The 18,946-nt window shown below is 33.9% G+C and overlaps 3 protein-coding genes and 1 long non-coding RNA gene across 14 annotated transcripts in view; 3 read left to right on the forward strand and 1 right to left on the reverse strand.

Moving 5' to 3' along the window:
* Positions 1-9,384, reverse strand: part of LOC122637981 (E3 ubiquitin-protein ligase MYCBP2) — a 164,771-nt gene extending 155,387 nt beyond the window's left edge. For all 7 annotated transcript variants that reach the window (XM_043830555.1, XM_043830559.1, XM_043830558.1 and 4 more), the window contains exons 1-30: positions 9,255-9,384; positions 8,772-8,835; positions 8,463-8,702; positions 8,248-8,401; positions 7,974-8,176; positions 7,561-7,878; positions 7,310-7,477; positions 7,012-7,230; positions 6,734-6,935; positions 6,248-6,637; positions 6,015-6,177; positions 5,850-5,932; positions 5,621-5,758; positions 5,308-5,511; positions 5,033-5,229; positions 4,705-4,957; positions 4,187-4,630; positions 3,977-4,104; positions 3,670-3,896; positions 3,409-3,589; positions 3,104-3,293; positions 2,894-3,028; positions 2,642-2,784; positions 1,920-2,555; positions 1,570-1,837; positions 1,217-1,503; positions 816-1,141; positions 624-730; positions 345-554; positions 107-251 (exon numbers count right to left, since the gene is read on the reverse strand). In XM_043830555.1, the coding sequence (XP_043686490.1) occupies positions 107-251; positions 345-554; positions 624-730; positions 816-1,141; positions 1,217-1,503; positions 1,570-1,837; positions 1,920-2,555; positions 2,642-2,784; positions 2,894-3,028; positions 3,104-3,293; positions 3,409-3,589; positions 3,670-3,896; positions 3,977-4,104; positions 4,187-4,630; positions 4,705-4,957; positions 5,033-5,229; positions 5,308-5,511; positions 5,621-5,758; positions 5,850-5,932; positions 6,015-6,177; positions 6,248-6,637; positions 6,734-6,935; positions 7,012-7,230; positions 7,310-7,477; positions 7,561-7,878; positions 7,974-8,176; positions 8,248-8,401; positions 8,463-8,702; positions 8,772-8,835; positions 9,255-9,349 (6,518 nt within the window). In that variant the 5' untranslated portion in view covers positions 9,350-9,384. The remainder of the gene's footprint in view (positions 1-106; positions 252-344; positions 555-623; positions 731-815; positions 1,142-1,216; positions 1,504-1,569; positions 1,838-1,919; positions 2,556-2,641; positions 2,785-2,893; positions 3,029-3,103; positions 3,294-3,408; positions 3,590-3,669; positions 3,897-3,976; positions 4,105-4,186; positions 4,631-4,704; positions 4,958-5,032; positions 5,230-5,307; positions 5,512-5,620; positions 5,759-5,849; positions 5,933-6,014; positions 6,178-6,247; positions 6,638-6,733; positions 6,936-7,011; positions 7,231-7,309; positions 7,478-7,560; positions 7,879-7,973; positions 8,177-8,247; positions 8,402-8,462; positions 8,703-8,771; positions 8,836-9,254) is intronic.
* On the forward strand, positions 9,030-10,640 carry LOC122637992. 4 transcript variants are annotated; one of them, XR_006329328.1, is made up of 2 exons: positions 9,030-9,215; positions 10,406-10,640. It is a non-coding gene; the product is annotated as an uncharacterized LOC122637992 (long non-coding RNA). The 4 variants fall into 4 exon arrangements; XR_006329329.1 differs by lacking the exon at positions 9,030-9,215 and adding an exon at positions 9,272-9,370; XR_006329327.1 differs by lacking the exon at positions 9,030-9,215 and adding an exon at positions 9,717-10,220 and having other exon boundaries at positions 10,315-10,640.
* A 92-nt stretch (positions 10,641-10,732) lies between these two features.
* LOC122637988 (RING finger and SPRY domain-containing protein 1-like) lies at positions 10,733-13,908 on the forward strand. Its single transcript, XM_043830579.1, has 11 exons — positions 10,733-10,921; positions 11,033-11,363; positions 11,471-11,636; positions 11,708-11,890; positions 11,966-12,032; positions 12,141-12,281; positions 12,398-12,513; positions 12,585-12,728; positions 12,810-13,027; positions 13,121-13,381; positions 13,454-13,908. The coding sequence occupies exons 2-11, from the start codon at positions 11,146-11,148 to the stop codon at positions 13,539-13,541; spliced, it is 1,602 nt and encodes a 533-aa protein (XP_043686514.1). The 5' UTR covers positions 10,733-10,921; positions 11,033-11,145; the 3' UTR covers positions 13,542-13,908.
* A 1,349-nt stretch (positions 13,909-15,257) lies between these two features.
* The window catches only part of LOC122637984 (serine/threonine-protein phosphatase 4 regulatory subunit 1-like), a 114,289-nt gene continuing 110,600 nt past the window's right edge, over positions 15,258-18,946 (forward strand). Inside the window, exons 1-2 of one of the 2 annotated variants that reach the window (XM_043830570.1) lie at positions 15,258-15,279; positions 15,364-15,408. In XM_043830570.1, coding sequence (XP_043686505.1) covers positions 15,273-15,279; positions 15,364-15,408 — 52 coding nt within the window. In that variant the 5' untranslated portion in view covers positions 15,258-15,272. Of the gene's footprint in view, positions 15,280-15,363; positions 15,409-15,961; positions 16,263-18,946 lie in introns of those variants that run through there. The other variant, XM_043830571.1, reaches the window with a different exon arrangement.

The raw sequence follows: 18,946 nt of genomic DNA on the forward strand, positions 1-18,946 counted from the left end.
ATATTTTCTACTCGTCGAAATGGAATAATAACGAGCCCGAGGTATATCTTCTTGCTTATTACATATTCCTAGTTGTATCAAATCGATTGAGTTTTGTTAAACTTACCTGAAGGGAAGAACTCCGTCGAGAGCTTGAGATACCGTCGGTGGCGAAGATAAAGCGAATCCTCGTCCAAGTAAGACCGAATGTACGGAGAATATCCGCTTCGCTGTTTCTTGCATAGTCTCGAAATCGTTCTGTACTTCCTCCGCTGCAAGCAGATATATATAAAGTGTAAAATAAGAAATCTATTACAATTTATTCAAGACGAAAAGTAGATTAATTATATTTTTCATAAACCCACCAGACACAGGTGGTAAAATAAGATTTTTCTTCATTAAACTGGCGCTACATGCTCCACCGAGAAACGACAGTTCGATCTCTAAATTTTTCAAACCATTTCCAGACGTAATCCAATCATAGCCGATGACTAAACATTTAAAGCCGTATGTATTTGATCTCTCGTTTTTCATATAATCGGATGCAGTTTCCAAAGAAAATATCACTTCGTTTCCTAGAAAATATTATTCGATTTAAAATCGTAGCAAAGTACATTTTGGATTTTTATTTTAATATACGTTACCTGGTAATACCACTGCATTTTGCGGCCATTGACTCTGCACGTTACTCATTTTATGTAATACCGGCCAATATAACAAAGTGTCTTCCGACACCGTGTTTCCGTGTGTACTAAAGGAACAGATAAAATGTCGTTAAAAATAACGATTAGACTCGCATTTAAATGATATAACTTTTTGTTTTTGTTTCTATTTACCCAGCCGAGGCATTTGTAATAACGTTTGGAATGTAAAGTTGTAAATAATCCTCTGGCTGTGAAGTGCCGCACTCCGATGTAAATTCGATCGTTAACCATTTTACGGATTCTGGAAAATTAACTTTGTAATGTGACACTGCAGCAGGTTTATAAGGATGATCGCTTTCCAGCCAAGTGTAATGATGACTGGTAGTAATAGGTGGAGTAAGGTGAGGTTGTGTTTCACTATCTTGCGATAATTGAGATGTTCCCATAATGGATAATAAATTTAGAGCTGCGACGTGAGGAAGCATTTCTTGTATCAAAGTCAGTATTTGCACGCCACTCTGAAATGGAAAATGTTTATTATTATTTTGCTTTTATTTGATCATTAAAAGAAAATAATAATTAACATTATTTACCCTTGGATCTGATGTCGCTAAAGGACTGATGTGAGCCATCACTAAAGGTAAAAGAGTCGTTACAAAAGTTGCGTTACCAAGTACTTCACTGGCAGTGACTTCTTCGGCCCTTTCTCTTGCTAACGCAAATATTTCGTTAGAACGTTGAATAATCGTAGCCGTCATGGCAAGGGTGCACTTTCTTGCCTGTACCTCAGCTATTGCTTGACTAGTATGTTGACCATCGGAATCTTGCGGATTCGAAAAATAATAAATGTGTGGGATTTGACCTCTTGTTTGTGTCGTTCCTACGGGATCATGTCTGGATAAATATCACGCGAGAACAAACATTGTTTATCTGCATTAAGTCGTACCATTGAAACTGAAAGAACAGGCCGTGAAAGTAAATGTCGTGCCATCTGGTCCTTTGACTACGCTCAAACCACCATCGCCATTACTAGTACGACCTCCACGATTCCTCAATTTAATAGCATACTTTACGTTTTCCTTGATTGCTACGGGTTTATTGAACTTTATTTCTATAATATCATTGACACAACCTTCTGGTCCAAAAGATCCTCTTGTAAAATCTAAACTAGTCCAACGCTGAGTGTGAGATGGATCGTTCCCGGTATTACTTTGCTGTAGAAAAAGACCATCGATAGCAAATATTCTTCAAATAAATAATAAATATATGATACTTTAGAGATTCGAAATGACATACATCTTCTAACAATTCTAATTCGTATTCGTATACTCCAACACCTCCAAAAATACCAATGCCCGCGATAAAGATGCCTGATCTATCAACGGAGAAGCAAATGGCATCGGGAGAACCATTTCCGGTATTCCAAGATCTCGTTTGACTTGTTCTAGTGAATCTCGAAGGTGTAGTGTACATAAGTTTACCATAAGCTCCTTGCAATTCGTCTTCGTTTCCATTAGATTGTGCCGCTAATTCCGCGATAACACGGGCGAGCAAATAACAGCAGTGCAAAATTAACTCCGATAGAGAGTAACTTTTCTCTCTACAAAGACTTTTTTTCACAGGTACCAATACCAAATCTAATAATCTTTCGAGGACTTCACGGAACGACCAATTCAATATTTCTTTTCCTGAACTTTCCACCTGAGATTTGTAACTAATTTGTTCAACGAGAATAGGATATTGATGTGCGTCTGTAGAATTCATCATTAGTAAACCAGCGTTATCCGAAGGGCTCAATTGTCGTTTTATACCATCGCTACTATCCATCGTATTGGTTAAAATTGGAAACGTGCATCTAAGACGAATCGTAGGACTGCAAAGGGAAGCTACAACTGCCGAAAGTAAACGATCTTTCGTGGTTACACCTTGTTCCTGAAAATATTAAACAATTCGACAATGTTTCAAACGTTTGTATACATTCAAACAGGACGTATACTGTATAACATCGTTTAACTTACTTTATCTATTTCTGACAATAATTCACACAGAGAAGTCCATTTTAAATATGCCGTTGGATAAAATGCATGATAGCACGATACAAATGTTTTGTGACACTCTTCGAGTATACTATTGCTCATTTTATTATTTAAACTTTCCGAATCTATAAAATAAAGAAAATCATTATACATCATACATTAAAAAGTTGCAATCAGAAATATTTTTCCTAACGATATATATTTATATTATAAATTTAAAACAAAGAAACGTACTTTTGTTAGAACGCGTTTTGCCTTTACATTTTGTGCTTAAAGGTACTGAATCGGATAAAATTTGACGTAACAACGCTCGTACTTCGCCTATGCATTCAGCGAGACGCACAGATTCCGGTGGAGTTCTCTTCCCAACTGTTTAAATTGCACGAATGTTAAATTTTTTCCGCCCTTTCATTTTCCTATACACATAATCGAATACATACATACCTTGATTTGGATAAATTTCGTTGGTATATATTCTAAGCAATCGTAAGCTAGCTTTACTAATATAAACTAAACGTTCCATTTCAAGGAACACGTGAGACGATGAAGCAATGTGGACTGCTGCATCTGCTAAACCTGCTTTTAATGTGTTCCAACTCCATTGGAGAAGAGATATTAAAGATTGAAAACAATCCTGCAATCAATATAGCTTTTGCATTATAAAATTGTAAAAAATAAATGTGCACAGTTGCACATTTCTTTCTTTTTTTTTTTTTTAATTTTTTCATTATCTAATAATAAATACATACTTTCGTTACTGTTCTACTAAATTCTCTTTTAAGTATATAAACTGGTCCTATTTGATCTCTTTGTCTATTGGACGTTTGATTCTCTGGTGTGACAACACGATATAATAATTGTGGAATTTGTCCGGCATTAACATCAGTTCCATTATTAGATCTCTTTGATGATTTAAAATAGAATCTAACCCTACATTTATTTTAAACAAAAATTATATCACTTGTTTCTCGTATCACATAATTTTTTATGTCATAAAATTAATAACTCACTGATCCTCTGCTGTGACCATTCCTTGCCCACTAGATCCACAATCGCTAGATGAACCATCGATTTTTGCCCATGCCACGTACCATCTGTTTGCTTGCAATGCAATAGGTTCGTCAAATAAAATAGCATACTTTTGTCTAGGACCACATTCGTATGGTATCTCTTCTGTTTCTGCTAAAAGTTCTCCATCATTTTCTTGATCACCTCCATCAACTCCAATATCAAACAACTGCATGAATTAAAAAAAAAAAAAAATAGCTAAGTAATAATATCGTCTAATTTTATCTCTATTTAAATATGTTTTATTACTTTTATCTTCGCTGTGTATTTATCACGTCCTCCAAACAAACCATATCCACCTAATAAAATGTCTGTGTTAGGCATGAATCTAATTGCTTCAATGGAACGACCGGAATATCCCCAACCTCCACCATGATCTAAATAATTATAATTAATTATGAATGGAGATAATAACTTGTTCGTTAATTAATAATTACGATACAATTAATGAATACCTACTTTCAAATCTACTAACTGTGGCAAAATCTTCTCTACTATAGACTTTACCATGAGTCGATTGATCACACTCATTTTCTTCGACTATAGTTAAATTTTCGTCTTGTGCTTGTGTAAGAGTATCCAAGCATGCTAATAAATGCATTGCAGCTTGTGAACGTGTTACAAAACATGTAGGTACTACAGGTAATGCCAAACCAGGACTAAGTATAGAAGCTTCCAATCCTGAAATAGTCCTAGCCTCTGTAGAAATAATGTTGTACAGGCTTATTTCGTTATTCACGGGATTGAAAGTCCAAATAACATTATACAAAGGATCTAGACATGCTGCATAATTGCTAAAATCCACTTGATCGTTCCCACTGTAACTATTGCATGTCCCATCTCTTTTACTTATAACTAAGCATTTAAAAGAGTTTGCATGATCATTTTGGTGTGGAAGTAATACTGTAAAAATGTATTACACTAAGTAATTATACAGATAATCATTATAACAATAGTGTTATTAAAAATGATCATACTTATGCAACTCTTATTTGCCATTACAGTGCTTCTTGTTAAACTAATGGAATTAATCTCATCGACTTTTATGTATGTTTGATCTCCAGCAGCTCCGATCCATGTTGCACGTCTACCCCATCGAGAACCAATATTCGGAACTATACTCGGAAAGCTTTGCCAAGGTTGAGCTTTCTCTGCGCGACGACTAGATTGAGAACTGATATTTACAGATTCATTTTCACTAGTTCCTACTGATCTGCCTAATTGTCCTTTCTGTAAATATACGATATACATATATATATATAAGTAGATTAAAATATATTAAAGCGATCAATATTCAATAAATACCTGATAAGCACCGAATGTATACACTTCACCATTTATTGTAAGAACAACAGTATGATTAGATCCAGCAGCAACTTGAGTTGCCAGTGTAGGTAATTTAACGTGAACTGGACCAGCATGTGTTACCATATATCCAATACCTAATTGACCATATATATTGCTTCCAAATGTGTATACTTCTCCATTTTGTAAAAGGATCACTGTATCATGTAAAATATTTTTAAAATATGATTCAAGATTTTATTACGATATCTTTAGAAATATATACATTAAATTACCTGTATGATGCAAACCACAAGACACTTGAATCACAGGACTATCGCTAGGTATAGGAACTCTAGCTGGTGGTATACTTGCTATTCTTGCAGCATCTCCTCTTTCTACATCGCTGCCGCCAACGATTTCTTCTCCCGCAACATTACTACCTAATCCTAATACCATTTTACTTGGTTGGCCTCCTTTTGGAGCAATGCTTGATCCTACTTTTCCAATAACAGGAAAAGAGAGAGAGAGAGAGAGAGAAAAAGAGAGACAAACAACGATCATATATTTGTCATTTTTATCCATCAATTTTATATTTTATTAACTTACCTAATCTTTGATTATTAGCTCCTTTCATTTTCATCCCGTATCTCATTGCGCTGGGACCTGCTTTACTTCTCTGCCTTTGTTGTCTTATTTCTCCTAAGCGTTTTTGTAAATATTCTCGATAATTGGAACCTGATCTACCTATATTGCAATAGTAGAAAATTACAATTTGCATATGTTTCTCTAATTATCATTGTATATTTTAATAAACATGTCTATTAGAATTTATTACCATTATTACAACTCTTTCTTGCGCATGTACGACAACATCCGCATTCTGCACACCCACTGTCACCTTCGCCACAGCCACATTCTCTGTGTGAATAAAGAAAGTTAGTGCGATAATAAAATTTATATTAAAAAGTATAGTATTCAGGCAGTATTAATAGGTACTTACTGGCCTGGATTTCTATCTGGTCGAATACTTAAGCACGATATACTGTATCCAGTGCATTCACGACATACTGTACAAACCATACAGACACGATGTCTCCATTGATGTTGACCTGGTGGACACATACCCCTTGTTTCTTCCCAATCTTCTCCAGGATCTGTACCATCTATGTTAATAATAAATATTAGTAAAAATATATATATATATATAGTAAAAAAATGAAAAGGAGAAAATACCTTCTTCAGCTACAATAAGTTCATCTTCTCCTGTACCCATCTCCATAGCAACTACCGTAGCTTCTTTGTTCACTGTATGCACGGTTGAAAAATCTCTACCACATTGTTCTTTATTATTAATTCCAAATGTATAGAGATGTCCTTTATTAGTTAATGCTGCAGCATGTGCCTTTCCAAGAGAAACATGAACAACACAAACATCTACGAGATCAGTGACTAAGCCCGTTACTGGGTCACAATGCAACGTATCTTTTCCAAACATTAACAGAGAACCTTCCTTTGTCACTAAAGCTGTTGTACCATTATTACAAGCAGTATCTATAATAAATTTTCCTTCTACTTTGACCATTTTCTTTGGCTTAACTGGCTTAGGTTGTCTACGAGCTTTGTCTGGAAGAAAAATATGAAAAATATATAATATGCAAATGATCGTATAATTTAATGTACTGTAATATATTTGAAATATACTTTTAAATTATTACTTACTGCTATCACCATCTTCTCCACGTCTGGCAGTTCCAGCAAATAAAACGGAGCCATCTTCCATAACAAAAATCACATGTTGGCCATCATGACCTGCAGCAAAATGTGTAACTCTTGGCCCTTTACCAAGTGTAAGTTCTAACCATCTGTTAGGCCTTGTATTATTTTTCATACCCAAAGATGTTCCTTTTCCAGTATATAATATCTATGGAAAATATAGTTAATTCGTTTTAAGTACAATACCCATAAATAGACATACAAATACTAATTATCATACTTACTTTACCAGATATTGTTTTAAGTATACCAAATTCTTTTGCTGCTGTAACCATTGCTATTTCTTCATCACAACCAAGATTCAATGTATGTACAACTTGTTCTTCATCAAAAGCTGCATATCCGAAGATATCTACACATTTCCTTGCTAATTTTAATGGTAATTCAGAGGCAAATGATACTGGATTACTCAATGTATTTATCGTGCGTACCACAAAACCATCCTAAAAAAATATATTGAATGTCATATGAGAATTAATTAAATTAATAAAAAAGATTAACTCACAAAATCGTAGTACTCACATCTTTGCCAGCTGTTATCATTCCAAGATTTTCACCATCAGAAAACATAACAGAAGAAGACCAATCACGTCCTTCCAACACAGCAATACCTGTTACTATAAGAGTTTCTGCATCTATAATTACAAGTTCACTTTGCTTTCTTGGTGCACACTTAAAGTATAATGAATTCTAAAAAAACCAACATCAAACATAAATATATTTATGTTTTTTTGGAATAAAAGTTGAAAATCGTTTATAAAATTATAGCTAACTTTTGCATAGCCAAGCCATCCAGTTTCTGTTGGATAAAAATCAGCTTTATGGACATATACATGACCCCAAATTGTACCACCATGTCCACTACCAATTTTTAATAATCCTTTACTTGTATGCAAGTAAAGGTACTTTCCATCACTCACGAAACTTCTACCATTGAGTACTATATTATTTATATCATTTGGTAATTTAAGCGTAGATGTATAAATTCTAGAATTTTTAGGAACTCCATACGTTATCCAGTCTGGCCGTGCAAGCTTACCAAGGAGAACAGCGTGTACACTTCTCTGCAGTGAAGTTAATACACATGGCATCTAAAATAAAAAAATATATATATATATATATATTTATCTGTAATGATTATATTTTAGACTTGAAATAAGTCTATGTATCTTTACAATTTTTTTACCTGTATATTTTGAATTGCTAATGCTCTTGGACACATAAGTAAAGCAGCTACTGCTGCCAAAAGGCGACCGGTATCTCCTCTGACCACAACAAGGCTCAGTAGACATGCACACGCGACTGCTGTCAAATGACTACCGTCATTAGCAGCTGCTGATTCAGGGCCATGAGATGTTGCAAGATCTAACAGCAAATCAAATAAAAGATCTGCAAAAATACAATAAATTTTGATTAAATTAATATACATAAAGAGTAATTAATTAATTAACAATGTTTACCTATGACATCATCTGGTTCAGATTTTAAGCCTTCAGGGAGCTGTCCTTGTAATACATCCAATAAGGCTACTAATGCTTTTGTACATAACATAGGATCAATGGTTTTACTTTCACGCATTAATGTAAAAACGCTTCTTAACCCGATACCTACAATCTGTAGAAATAAATCATAGATTAAAAGTTATTAATTAATATATCGATCATATATTTCTTACCTTTGGTAAGCTCTGAATAGTCGATACTCTATCTTCGTCATCGCTCTCCGAATCAATTGTATCACTAAGTTCTGGTGGTGGAGAGCCGCAATTAGATGCTCTGCAAATCTCACTTGTAGTTCTGGCATGTTTTTCAAGAATGGCACATCTAACACTAGCGAATACAGCAAATGCTGACGCATTGTAAGAAACCTCTATCTCTGGAGGATTATTATAATTTAAATCACCTCCCACCTCAATCTATAAATATATGCAGTGTAATATACGTTATAAAAAAACAAGAATTGAAAAATAAAGGGATCGTAATACCTTCTTTTTATCTCTTTTTTTAACAGCTTTATTTTTTTTACATTTTTTCCATTCATCCTTACACCTAAAAACATATGATACGTATGAAATAATAAATGATATTCTTATAAAACAAAAAATATAAAATACATGTTGTAAAAAAAAATAAAATTACAATTCCTAATAATAAACTAGATAACAGTCTTCATAAATGATCGACGAGATAAAACATGAAAGGTAAATAAAAAATATTTGTATACACTAGAACTGTCAGTTGACATAGGTGATATAAATAAAACATTTGAGGTTATTCCTGAAGAAAAATAGAGACAGTTGTATTACGTACTTCGTGCGGTAAACAAGGTCTACGATACAACCTTCTGATTGCCGAGAAAATTTACTTAGCTATTTAATTAAATCCCAAGGAATGATAACTACTTTCGAAGACATCATCAAAAGTGACAGGTAAACAAAGATCGTTGGAGGTTAGACTCGTTTACGTACCTTTGCGCTTCAGCTACATTTTTAAAGAGATCGTAAAAGCATTTCGTGTAATGATCAGGCTCGGGTAACAATCTCTCGTGTTCGCCAGACACCATGATTTCCACGGTATACTTAAGGTAATATTCACCAATTCATTTTCGTTATACTATTGATCGTTGACACTCTTCGGTCTTCTCCATGTGATTACTTTTACGTAGTTCGTAAAAGAGTTCCTTCAGCGATTTTACACAATTTTTCTGCAGGTTAAATGGTTTATCAATATCTGAGATACAACAAATCTATACTCATTATTTTACCCTCGTATTATTTAAAAAGTAGTCAACGATTCGCATCAGATGCGTGTCAAGAAATTTGTCTTGAAAGTACCAGACGGACCGCGACCGCTTCGCGATTTCGATCTTCAATAAACGAAATCGACTTTCGATTATCGAAGGATAATCAAGCGGATTTTTCAAAATTAGATGCTGAAATAAAAGTTAACTATAAACATGCGAGTCAGCTTACGAAATTAACATTTATAATGATAATAAAATGATTTTCATTTTATACAATAGATTCTTTGTATGCTTTTATATCGTAGATGCTTGCATATTAATGATCAATATCTCTTTTATAATTTTGTATCATTAATATCAATTCAGCTTTGTTACGTGTTATATTTATCAAAAGTATAAAGACGATTATGAATCGAAACAACATAATCTTCTGATAAAACTTTAAAATACAAACGTATCTTTTCTTAATCATTTATCTTGTATTAATCTTATTTATGTTACAATGATTATCTTCGTTTTGACGCCTATCTCTACAATATAACGATGAAAGTTTTTCCATTGCGAACACTTGTGCGGAGATAAATAATGTTATTTTTGCAAAAATTGATATAAAAACATAATAATTGTACTGATTAAATGATTTTATAATTATATACCATAGTTGGAAGTCTTCTCCAATAACTCCAGTATTGTAAGTTTTAATATTTTACGGGAAAAAAAAAAAAAAAAAGAAATACAATGTAATAGATAAAAATATACTACCTGTATAGGAATATTCTGTGTAGCAAACTAAATATTCATGCATTAATCATATGAAAATCGCAAAAAAAAAAGAAAATAAGACGTTATAAAACTGTAACGTTTTTTATCTGATAGTGTTATTTAACGAGCGATCGCAGGATAGGCATCGACTATTCAAGTCCTGCTATACTTGTATTACTGTTGAGACCACCAAGAACATAACCTCACTAAAACGGTTCTGCAGATTATTTTTCCAATCTCAATGGGGCTTCTTAAAGACAAAAATCCGACATGGTCAATTCGTGAAAGTTTGTAAACATTATTAAACATGACTGTGGTTAAAAATAATACAACCAAACAATGAGTTAAAGCAAGTATTATATTTATCTCCGGAAATGTTTAAAATATCACTCTTATATACAATTACGTCGCGTATTTAATAAAGTTTTTTCTTATTTTTAGAACCATTACAGAAATATACTAATAATAGATTAAGACTGATTGGAATTTTAATTACAAAATTTATGCTTTAATTATATTTTGGATATATACTCGACGCAATACAGGGTGTTGTATCAAGAACGTATATGTGAAGAATGTATAGTTTAGTAATGATAGAAGGACATGACTTTATCTATTAACATTTTATTGGTGATTATTTTGTATTTATGCTTTTATATTTATAGAATATTTTAATATTTTAAATACTAACTTGTTTGTAATCATCATATCTATATTGAATGTTCTCCTTTTTCATTATAGCTCTATATGGATATTGAATATAAAAATACACATGTTATTTGTTTACATAAATATAGCATATACATCTTACATAGTTATATAGTACGTAGGAAATTATTATAAAATTTGTGGGAATGGGCAATTGTTTGTGTAAAGACTCTCTAGAAGATCTTGAAATATATAATGAACATCACAATCATCCAGAATCTGAAAATACTATATTATCACAAGCAAATGTAAGCACGGTTGTATCTGGCGATACAACATCGCCAACTTTCAAATTTCCAACATCTACTGCTATTGACATGCTTGTTTTGGAAACACTTGGAGTTATTGGATCTCTGGTTGATAAGTAAGCATGTTTCTTTATTAATATGAAGTCACAACTGATTATGTTATTTTTCACAAATGGTTTTAATTTTTGAAGATATATTATAAATATAATATTATTTATTTCAGTGAACAAGAACCTCCACCTGCCATGTTAAAATTACATGCCATTGCAGATAAGGAGGATGGTTGGATACAAGTAGTCAGTTCTATGATAAACGTTATTCCTATGCACAATCCATTAGGCCCTTCTGTTATTACTTTATTGTTAGATGATGGACCTTTGCCTTCAAAAGTTCGTTCAAATATTAGAGACTATCATATATAACAATTGCAATGACAACCTTAATATTTCCTTGTTCACAGGATTCTGTTTTACGTTTATCACATATGTTTCAATTATCTCAAAGATTTGGAAAAATACAAACCAGTGCAACACAACAGCGAAATATTTGTGTTGTATTAGGCTGTATTGCAGAAAAGTTGGCTGGTCCTAGTAGTATAGCAATATTATCAGATGCTACATTAGACTATCTTATTTCAAACCTTGTATGTTATTTTTTGTTTTTTTTTTCAATGTAAATATACTATTTGAGTGTAAATAATATTAATTTATTGTTTCAGAGAGATGATATTGAACCTTATGTGGTACTATATTCTTTAATAGCTTTAGAAAAATTTGCCCAAACAAGTGAGCTTTGCTTTATGATTATTTATTACTTTAATTAATTTTAAAAGATCTCTAAAAGGGATCTTAAATAATTTATTACAATTATTATATATATATATTTATTTGTAGGTGAAAATAAAATAACAATTAAGAAACGTCTTATAGCAGAAAAACAAAATCCTTTATTAGAACTGGAAAAATGGGCCACAGAGTTTCACTATGTAAAACGTCAAGTTGGTTTCTGTGCACAGTGGTGTCTGGATAATTTATGTAAATATTACAATAAAATTTGTCTGTATGATTATACACACACACACACACACACACATATATATATATACTATTTTATATAAACGATATTAACGCATTTATTTATGATTTTCTAGTTTTAATGGAAGGTAGAAATTATTCTCATGATGCAGTCGATATGACTGGTATTAATGTTATGCTAAATACAAAGGATGTAAGCGAGTACCTGAAAATATCACCAAATGGTTTAGAGGTAGTTATGAATCAGTCATGAATAATAATAGTTATTGATATTATCCAGTATTTCCATTTTTTATATTCTAGGCCCGCTGTGATGCATATTCATTTGAAAGTGTAAGGTGTACATTTCAAGTAGATTCAGGAATTTGGTATTACGAAACACTCATAATTACTACAGGAGTAATGCAAATTGGTTGGGCTACAAAAGATAGTACCTTCTTAAATCATGTACGAAGTTCACATTTTTATATATTTATATTAAAATAATCAATATTGGATTACTAATTACGCTTTTCTTGTTAACTGTAGGAAGGTTATGGTATAGGAGATGATGAATTTTCATTAGCTTGTGATGGCTGTCGAAGACTGATTTGGTATAATGCTAGAAGTGAGAAATATTACGATAGACCTTGTTGGAAAGCTGGAGATATCTTAGGTTGTTTGTTGGATTTAAACAAACAAGAAATAATATTTTCTATAAATGGAGTACCATTGAAACCATGTACTCAAGTTTTCAAGACTGTGAAGTATGTTTACATTTGAAATTTAAAAAAGAGAAAAAAAAATAAAATAAAAAAGTCATGAAAACGTATGAAATATTTAATCTGTTTTTTTATCAGGTCTGGATTCTTTGCAGCAGCTAGTTTCATGTCATTCCAACAATGTGTTTTTAATTTTGGAAATGTATCCTTTCAATATCCTCCTACTGATAGGGAATATCAGACATTTAACGATCACGCTTCATTAAATCCAGAAGACAAAGTTGTGCTGCCCAGACATATATATGTAGATCGTTTGAGAAGACTTAGTGTTAGGGAAGACTCGTGCACTCTATGTTTTGATCAGAAAGCTTCAATAAGGTTACTACCATGTAATCATAGGTAAGATAAATCTTATTTACTCGATTTTATTATGCATACTTGATGTGTCCTCGTAATTAATATTTATTACAGAGGCTTTTGTCAAACGTGTTCAAAACAATTGGTTGAATGCCCTATGTGTAGAGCTACGATCGATGAAATGGTTTTAGATGGTATATGACACTTACCAAGCAAATTCATATTTGTTAAAAAGATACTTTTATTATATTTGTTATATCACTTCACGCTCAGACGATATTGGAAGATACTTACGAAGATAGAAGATTATTTGTCTCTATTAACGTATAGTCTCTTTTGTTCCTACCATAAACATTGGGTTTATTCAACGTTTAAAATAAACGACATGCACTTACACGTATACACGTACGTATGAAACAGATTATGCGAAATAGTAATGATGCCATGATGGAATAGATAAAGATGTAAGGTGAAGTTAAATGTAATACGGAGTAAAGAAAAATTGGTCTGAACAATTCAATCTAATGAGATTTACTATATGTGGAATACAGTCGTGATATTATATACAATTCTCTACATGTAGTATAATATTTTGATAGAAGAGGACTGTGGTTTTTAACCAGAGAATATTCCCAAAAACTTTATCATAATTATGAGGCCTTCTCCTTTATGACTTTTAATACAACTAATGATAATACTACATTTTAATTAAGTTATACAAGTCCAGATGCAAAATCACGTCAATAGTAAATGTTACAATTTCTGCACCATCGATCGTTAATTTATTCTATTTCTCATTTATCTATTATGAATGATTAAGTAATTTTCTGAATTTAAGTTACAAATTATTCTTCGCAACTTTTTTTTATTAAAATTATTGTTAATTATTAATTCACTTTGGTGGCTTAGGAAAAGTAACACATGCTACTTATATCAGTCTGCTTTATACTTTTAATTAAATGCCTAATTATAACTGATAATTCATAGATTATACATACTTTTTTCTACACTATAGCATTTAAAAGATATTAGCTGTAATTTAGAAACGAATTGCTAGCAGTTTTTTGAAAATGATAAGAAATAAATGTAAAATATTAAATTTGTGACTGGATCACAAATTTTTCAGAAATATGCGTCTACAAACATAAACATATATTCTTAATCTACAAATTATGTTTTCAGTTACCAATAACTTGAATATATCAAAATAACTAGTACATATTTACAAATCAATGGGGGCTATCGCACTCAAGTTGCTAGCGATTCTTATAAAACTATGATTCAAAAAACACTTATAATGGATAAGTGACTGGATCACAAGTCCATGACAAGTATAGTTTCATGTACAATTTTCTCTTGCATCATAAAAATTTTTCAATAATTATTGTTTCATGTTTCACTTAAACAGAGAAATGAAATAACAAACTTTACGCTGTAACATGAACCCTTGTATGGGAGACTGTACATTGATATATTTAGTATATACTATATCTACACAAATACATATATAGAGAAAGCAAAGAGAAGAAGAGAAAGATAAAGATATATATTATATTCTTAGTAGGAATATAAAGTTTCATGTTTTATTATATATGTGCTTTGAAACAACTTTTTTTATAAAAATCCATACGTATTCATCAACGATAACCTACTCCCGAACATTTTTCTACAAAGGAGCCTTTACATAAATATATTAAGGTTTTTGTTCTGTCGCATATGTACCTTGAAACAATATTATATAAATTTACATGAGAAAAAGTCGAAGGAAAAAACTGATCGAAAAATCGTTATCGTCTTTCGCAAAAATTGTTTTAGAAGATACGCTATCTCGCAAATTATCGAAGTTCGTCGATAGTTTCGAGAAGATCGTGTAGCGAGCTATCGGCGTTGATTATACGAGACGCCGTTAGAGTGCGCCGCAGTTTGTTACAACATGGCGGGTGAGTGAGTGACTGTGGATCCGACGAGGCTGCCCAAAAACACGAGGGATTTTCTTTTAACTTGTGCCGTTTTGTGGGTTTCAGATATATCCTACATGCAAAAAGAAGACCTCGAAGACTCGGACAAGGGTGAGTAAAATAAAATTATAGTTGTAAGGACCGATGATCGTAATCACAAAGCGCGAGGGGTCGTCCGAGTTCGGCACACGGACAGTATAGCCCCACCACCGGAGGCATGCCGACGATATTCGAAGCGTGCACGATGCGCGCGTGGCGTATCGTAATGCGACGTAGCATGGCATGGACACAGGTCGACGATAGGCAAGAAGGAAATTCGCGCGCGCGCAAGTCATCCTTTTTCGAGGTTAGGGAACCACCCGAGAAAGAGAGAGAGAGAGAAAATGAGATAGAAGGAGAGAGCGAAACAAGGAGACTCCTTTGATTCGAAGTCGTCGTCGGTCGTTTGACCGAGAGTTCCGTGTGTCATGCCGTGATTCTCACATGCGTGTGAGAAAGAAAGATGAAAACATAGACAGAGAGGGAGTGAGAGAGAGGGAGAAAGAAAGAAAGAAAGAAAGAGAGAGGGTGTTGTGTGCGCATGAGAAAGAGAGATAGATAGATAGATAGATAGAGGACAGAGAGAACAACAGTCGTCGCGCGTGAGAGAGCGATTTTGGATGGCGTTTTATCGGTTAGGGGGCGCCACTGAACTTACCGAGCGCTTATGTTTACCTCGACCGCCAAGCCCGAAAAAAAAAGGAGGAAACAGAAAAAGGGCACGCGGTCGACTCGCGTCGCCACTCCATCGTTGCGCGCCTTGTCAAATTCCTTTCTGCCTCCGGATGCCTTTATGCGAATTCGATTAACGTAGATAACCGACGTTTCGAACTCCACAATTTCATCCTTCTTCGTCAACGGACTTTTCTTGCACGACTACGAGACGACAACGAGCTTCCTGCTAATCCGTTTGATCGTTCCATTTTGTACGTAATTTTATTCTTATTATGTTTTATTGTACTCGTTCATCGTCATTATAACGTGGTGTGCGATGATTCGTTACTTTTAAATGTATTGTTTACGATAACAGTAAGTCACGTTCGTTACAATGTCACGTTTTCGTAGAAAATGCTTGAAACGATCGTATTACCGTTAACGACTCCTTTGAACATTTTGGATCATTTGAATATTCTTGAAGAAGAATACGACGTATCATTCGATATACATATATCTTAAAATAAAGAACAAACAAACTAAGAGGTTAGGAATATGGAGTACTTGATGTAGTTTATTCGATTCGTAACTTTTATGTTTTAACGTTTATATCGTAATGGTAATCGTATATTCGTAAGTACGTATAAGATTTGTAATGTAGACAATGAGAAGGTAAGGTGAGTTTTTGTGAGAAAATGGCGACGTTTCGGATAATATCAAAGGAAAGAAGGCGCCAATATACGATCTTTCCTATACATATAGCAGGGTGACTGATCTCGGCTCTTAACCTATCGTCTATATTTACTAGTGCCATCTATCGTAGACGTATTGTACCAGTTTGTTGATTTTTCTTCTATAGAGTGATTCAATGACTTTCGGAGAGTTTACATTGCGAAGAAACGTAATTATCCTAAAGGCATTGCGTTTTATCGACTACTACGATACGTATTTTTCCTATTTCATTAATAATTTTATTTTAATTCAATTTTTAGTAAATGGAGAGTCGACTTCCGAGTCTGACGCATCGTACTCGGACGTTCTTATCGAGCTGGACCCTCTGGCCCGATAAAACCTATATTTTACGTGGGTCAGATGAATTCCGCTTTCTCCCTCCTTCTCTCTTCCCCCTCTCTCCCTCTCTCCTCTCTCTATCTATCTCTTTTTTCCTCTCTTGCGCTCTCAACGTGTACTCATTGAAACATATATGTAGAAAAAAAAAAAAGAAAAAAAAAGAAAAGAAATACTTAGAAACGCACGCGTTAATACTTTACTGCCAACTCATAGCTGGTCCTAGCTGACTTTTATCTAGCATTCCAGAGTTTATCAGCTTCGTTTGTTCATATTCCTAAACGTGCGTAGATAGAAAAAAAATTCGAGGCAGCGAAACGATCTTGAAATAATTGCTCGATCATGATTAGTATAAAAAAAAAAAAAACCGTAGATGTCGTCGTATTATCTCGCAATTTTTTCTATCCCTTGTCTCTTCCGAGAGATAAATACAGAGAGAGAGAGAGAGAATTTCGAATAGTAGATTCGTTCGTTCTCAAAGAAGATCGTTTCAAGGGCAGTTTGTTTCGTATATATAAACGATTCGTCGAGCGAGACGAACGGTATAAAATTTTTCCATAGATTTATCCTCTCCTTGGTCCTTCCAAGAAATCGAACCGCGCGAATTATGGTCATTGACCGACCTAAGTTCGTCCTTCAAATAATTTCTAATCTTCTGTAGAATATTCGATGATTTATCTATGGATAGTGCAGGTGACTCCTGTCTGATTCATATTTCCGTTAAAACGTTAATGAATGATTCGTGACGAACGAACGAATCATCGTGGATTCCGCGAATCCTTCGTCATACGTCGATGAGAAAAAACGATTCATTTTAAATAATCTAAACGCATAATCTCTGGATAATTTACATTCTACCTTTTACTTGTATTTTCTACATTCTTAAAAGATTATTTTTACGTTAAATACGATCGAAGTAAGAAGATCGGTCGTTCCATCGGGATACTTAAAAATCGACGATTCTATGAAACCGAGGCGTTAAGAAATCGTTTATGGGATTCTTCAAGGATATACCACGACGTCGATGTCGCGCGGCAACGAGTAGATACGTATGGGAGCCCTGGTAACTGCTGGTAATCAGCCGCGATTATGTAAATTATTCAGGGACTGGCGGTGACAGCTACCGGGTCGGACGTTTCTCGAGTGTCGATGCTTTCCGTCTGTAATTTCCGTGCGAAACGACGCGATTTGTCGGATCTAACGTGCGACTTTTCACGACGATCATCGAAAATTTCCTACGTTCTGAGCGTTAAAGACCCTTGAGAACGTTTCCGAAAGGAGAAGTACGAGCTTCGTCTATTCCGCGCGAGGTAATCTCTTCTTCTTCTTCTTCTTTTTCTTTTTCTTTTTATTCCTTACCCCTCGCACAACGTCGAATTTAACATCGAGAGGACTAGAGTCGCAGCGTGGACGAGTAAGAAAAAGTAGAATAGGAAAGAGTGAGAGAGAGAAAGAAAAAACGAGTGAGTGCTCGAAGAACGAGTATAGGTGGATATATAGAGAAACTTTAATTTCTTGGCATTGTGACGAGTTCCTTGCCCTTTCGAGCTTTTCAATTCGGTGGTCTGTTTTTGATAGGAGGCCACGTCGTCTAGACACACCGGGGGTTGCCCTGCCTTTTATAATCGCAACGAAATGCACCCCTTGGTGCTCGACGCAAAAATACCGGTTTTTTTTCTCTCGTTCCTTGCCCCGTTTTAAGCTTCGATCCCCTACCCCGCAGCCCTTTTTTAAACCACCGTTTCACCCTTTCCTTCCTTCCTTCTTTCCTCTCGTCCTTAACACCGGCCTGTCGCCGTGTTACATTAAAACGATTTATTTTACTTATTTAATTCCCATTTCATCATCTCATTATTTTTCCCAAATCGTCCCGAAACAGAGAACTCGC

The sequence above is a fragment of the Vespula pensylvanica genome, chromosome 2, assembly GCF_014466175.1.
Source record: "Vespula pensylvanica isolate Volc-1 chromosome 2, ASM1446617v1, whole genome shotgun sequence".
NCBI classification, from domain to species: Eukaryota; Metazoa; Arthropoda; class Insecta; order Hymenoptera; family Vespidae; genus Vespula; species Vespula pensylvanica.